Source organism: Cololabis saira, chromosome 9, assembly GCF_033807715.1.
Source record: "Cololabis saira isolate AMF1-May2022 chromosome 9, fColSai1.1, whole genome shotgun sequence".
NCBI classification, from domain to species: Eukaryota; Metazoa; Chordata; class Actinopteri; order Beloniformes; family Belonidae; genus Cololabis; species Cololabis saira.
The window spans coordinates 1,880,367-1,883,512 of NC_084595.1; the positions used below are offsets into that span (position 1 = coordinate 1,880,367).

At 46.1% G+C, this 3,146-nt stretch overlaps 1 protein-coding gene across 1 annotated transcript in view; it reads right to left on the minus strand.

Moving 5' to 3' along the window:
* Window positions 1–2,751, minus strand: part of LOC133450835 (NACHT, LRR and PYD domains-containing protein 3-like) — a 40,098-nt gene extending 37,347 nt beyond the window's left edge. Inside the window, exons 1-2 of the mRNA XM_061729740.1 lie at window positions 2,549–2,751; window positions 298–416 (exon numbers count right to left, since the gene is read on the minus strand). Coding sequence (XP_061585724.1) covers window positions 298–416; window positions 2,549–2,751 — 322 coding nt within the window. The remainder of the gene's footprint in view (window positions 1–297; window positions 417–2,548) is intronic.
* Window positions 2,752–3,146: the final 395 nt, after the last annotated feature.

Sequence of the window (3,146 nt, forward strand, 5' to 3'; positions counted from 1 at the left end):
TAGCAGTAAATATTAATTATTAGTGAATACCAGTAAAACTCGTTAACTCCTGGCTGAGATTCTCCATAAATGTTATAAAGTAACAAAACAGAGTGTTTTTCACCTGCACGACTAACTACAACAAAACGCCTGTTTTTTATTTCTGTTTTTTAACGTTTGCTGCCCTTTTTACTTTAATGACGAGGAAGTCGTTCATGATCCGCAACAAAGCTCCTTCAATGACACGGAGAACGTGTTTCTGCTGTTGTTTATACACAGTTTTTCTTTCTTTCTTGGTTTCCCACTCAAATACGTTACTTTCTCCTTGTGGCAAGTTTTCTTGGCTGATGTGACACTTCTGCATGATATTCAGACTTTCCACCTTGAACCTGGACGAGTCAGTCGCAACGTCATCGTCGGTGCAACGCTGCGCGGGTCTGAGGCCACGTTTACACATAGCGGGTATTTACAAAAACGGATATTTCCCCCTCTACATTTTGAAAAATACCATCATTTACACAAACCCGCGCTGTTAAGGTTCTATGAGCAGCCAAACCTACAGGGGGCAGTGTAACGAGAAGATAAAGTTATGCTAGCCAATCAGAATCCTGGAAAAAAACATCAACAAATGACACAAGCAACTTCCAGTTACTTCCAAGATGAACGAGAGTCTTTCGTTTGGAGTGACAGAGAAGTGGAGTTACACTTAAGTGTGATGTTAGAATATAAAACAGGTAAAATACAAGAAAATATTGACGGTTACAAACAAATTGTTACCACAGGTGTCACTCATGACGCTGGGGACGTTTCTGTCTCATAATGTGACGTTCTGAAGCCTAAATGTCCGTTTCTCTCCGTTTACAAGCAAACGTGAAGACAGAGTTTTTGCAAATCTCCACTTTGGGGGCGCTGTTGCGTGATGGAGGAGTAAGACCTGTTTGCGATAGCTCTGACAACCTTATCTTTATTAAAACACAAAACTTTAGGAAATCCGCTCTAAAGATCTTCGGAACGACACAATAAGACACGCACAAGCGCAGCACTAAGATTGACATAAGAAGACGATGTCGAAAAAGGTAAAATCTCAACAAGAAACAGGCCTCAATCAGCCCTCGGACTCCAGTGATGCAGCTGCACACGATTGTGTGAGGAAGGCGACCTGCCAAACCGTGCATTATTGACCGCTATATCTGCCCTGCACAACAAAATCACGCAGATTAAAGACAATATCTGTGCTGCCATTGATGCACGGATACAAATTGTATGCACCGAGTGGAGGGACGAATTAGCCACAATTAAAAAAGAAATTCAGTCATCCATTTCAGCACTTGAGGGAACCACAGCCTCGCACAAGAAAACTATTAAAGACCTGGAGAAGTCAGCCTCACTCCACTACGACAATGCTACTGCTCTCCAGTGCCAAGTTACGAGGCTCAAATCTGAAGTGGAGAAATGAACTGCAAAATGTGAGGACTTGGAAGGCCAATCAAGGAGACACAACCTTAGAATCACCGGAATCCCGGAGGGGGCAGAAGGATCCAAGCCGCGCGACTATATTACCGGGCTGCTACAAGACGTGCTGTAACTGGATGAGAAGCCGTTAATTGACCAAGCGCACCATACCCTCCGAAGGAGACCCGACCCTGCCGCACCTCCTAGACCCTTAATCCTGAGGCTCCACTATTATCATGTGTTTGGAGGACATTTTACGGAAAGAAAATGTTGTACTTTGAATTTTGTACTTTGTACTTTTTACTTTTGTACTTAAGTACATTTTACACCATGTACTTTTGGTACTTTATTATATCTAATTTGGGTTACTTTTATACTTTTACTTAAGTAATGTTCTTAATGGGTTTCACTTTTACCTAAGTAATTTTCAAGCAGAACATCTGTACTTTTACTTAAGTACAATATTTTTGTACTTTTTCCACCTCTGGTTAGCAGCAGGCCATCAACAAGACAGTAACACACAACAAGACAGGACTCCGCCGCAGTGTCCAAGGCTTTGATGCACCTGATAGTTCCTAGGTGGGGGATTCCGGCGAAAAATCAGCTCAGACAATGGCGCTCCTTTTGTGAGCACTGAGAACACACACTGAAACAGGTCAGTGAGTACATGGGCGTAGATATACAACAACATTGCGCCTACCATCCGGCCTCCTGTGGCGCATGCGAAAGGGAAAATGGCACTTTGAAAAACAAACTTGCTAAAGTGTGTGAGTCTACAAAACTGTCCAGGACCAAGGCGCTCCCCATTGTGCTGATGCACATGAGGGCGCGCCGGAGAAGCAGAAATGGCCTGAGCCCTTTTGAGATCCTCTTTGGGAGGCCTCTACACTCATGGATCGGGCCCATTAAGAGGCCGTTGCAAGAAACTGGCCTTTGTGAAGACGAAATGTTACGTTATTGTGCAACCTTGTCGTCTGTTTTGTCAGATATTAACAAGCAGGTTAAGGCGGCCCTCCCCAAAACGGCAGAGACGAAACTCCATGACCTCGGAGTGGAGACTATATCGTGGTGAAAGACTTCAGACGTAAACACTGGAAAGCTCGGAGGTGGAACGGACCGTTCCAAGTGCTTCTGGTGACGGAGACAGCGGTCAAGGTTGCAGAGAGACATGCCACGTGGATCCACGCCAGCCACTGCCGACGGGTTCCTGATCCACACGCATTCCACGCACCTGATCGAGAGGCCACGGCCGTACCATCCCCTTAGGCGGCTCGGATGCGGCCTAAGGGTGGCGACCAGCGTCCTGCTGGTCATCGGCATGGGGGCGGGTTTGCTTCTGCTGCTGTTGGAAAGCCTCTATGACCAACATAGCCAACAGCACGGCAATCTCACCTCCCCCTGACCACGATTCTGACGCGGCACCTACTCCTCATCAGCTGGTGAGGAGGGCTGCTGTTTACACGACCAACACGACCAACACGACGTTGCAGCTACAGGACAACATGTGGTACCGTGCCATGACCACTGTGACGAGGAAGCTGACCAACGAGATCGATGTGACACATGTTGTCGGACACCTGAATAAATTGTTGCATTTGCAGAGGAGGTCCTGGTTTTCCATTTTAGGGTGGCAAACTGTGCTGTTCAACCTGTCTGCCCCTGAACTGACTATTCTTTTGGGTTTGTGTGTTTTTCTGTGTTTTATTGTGCCATGG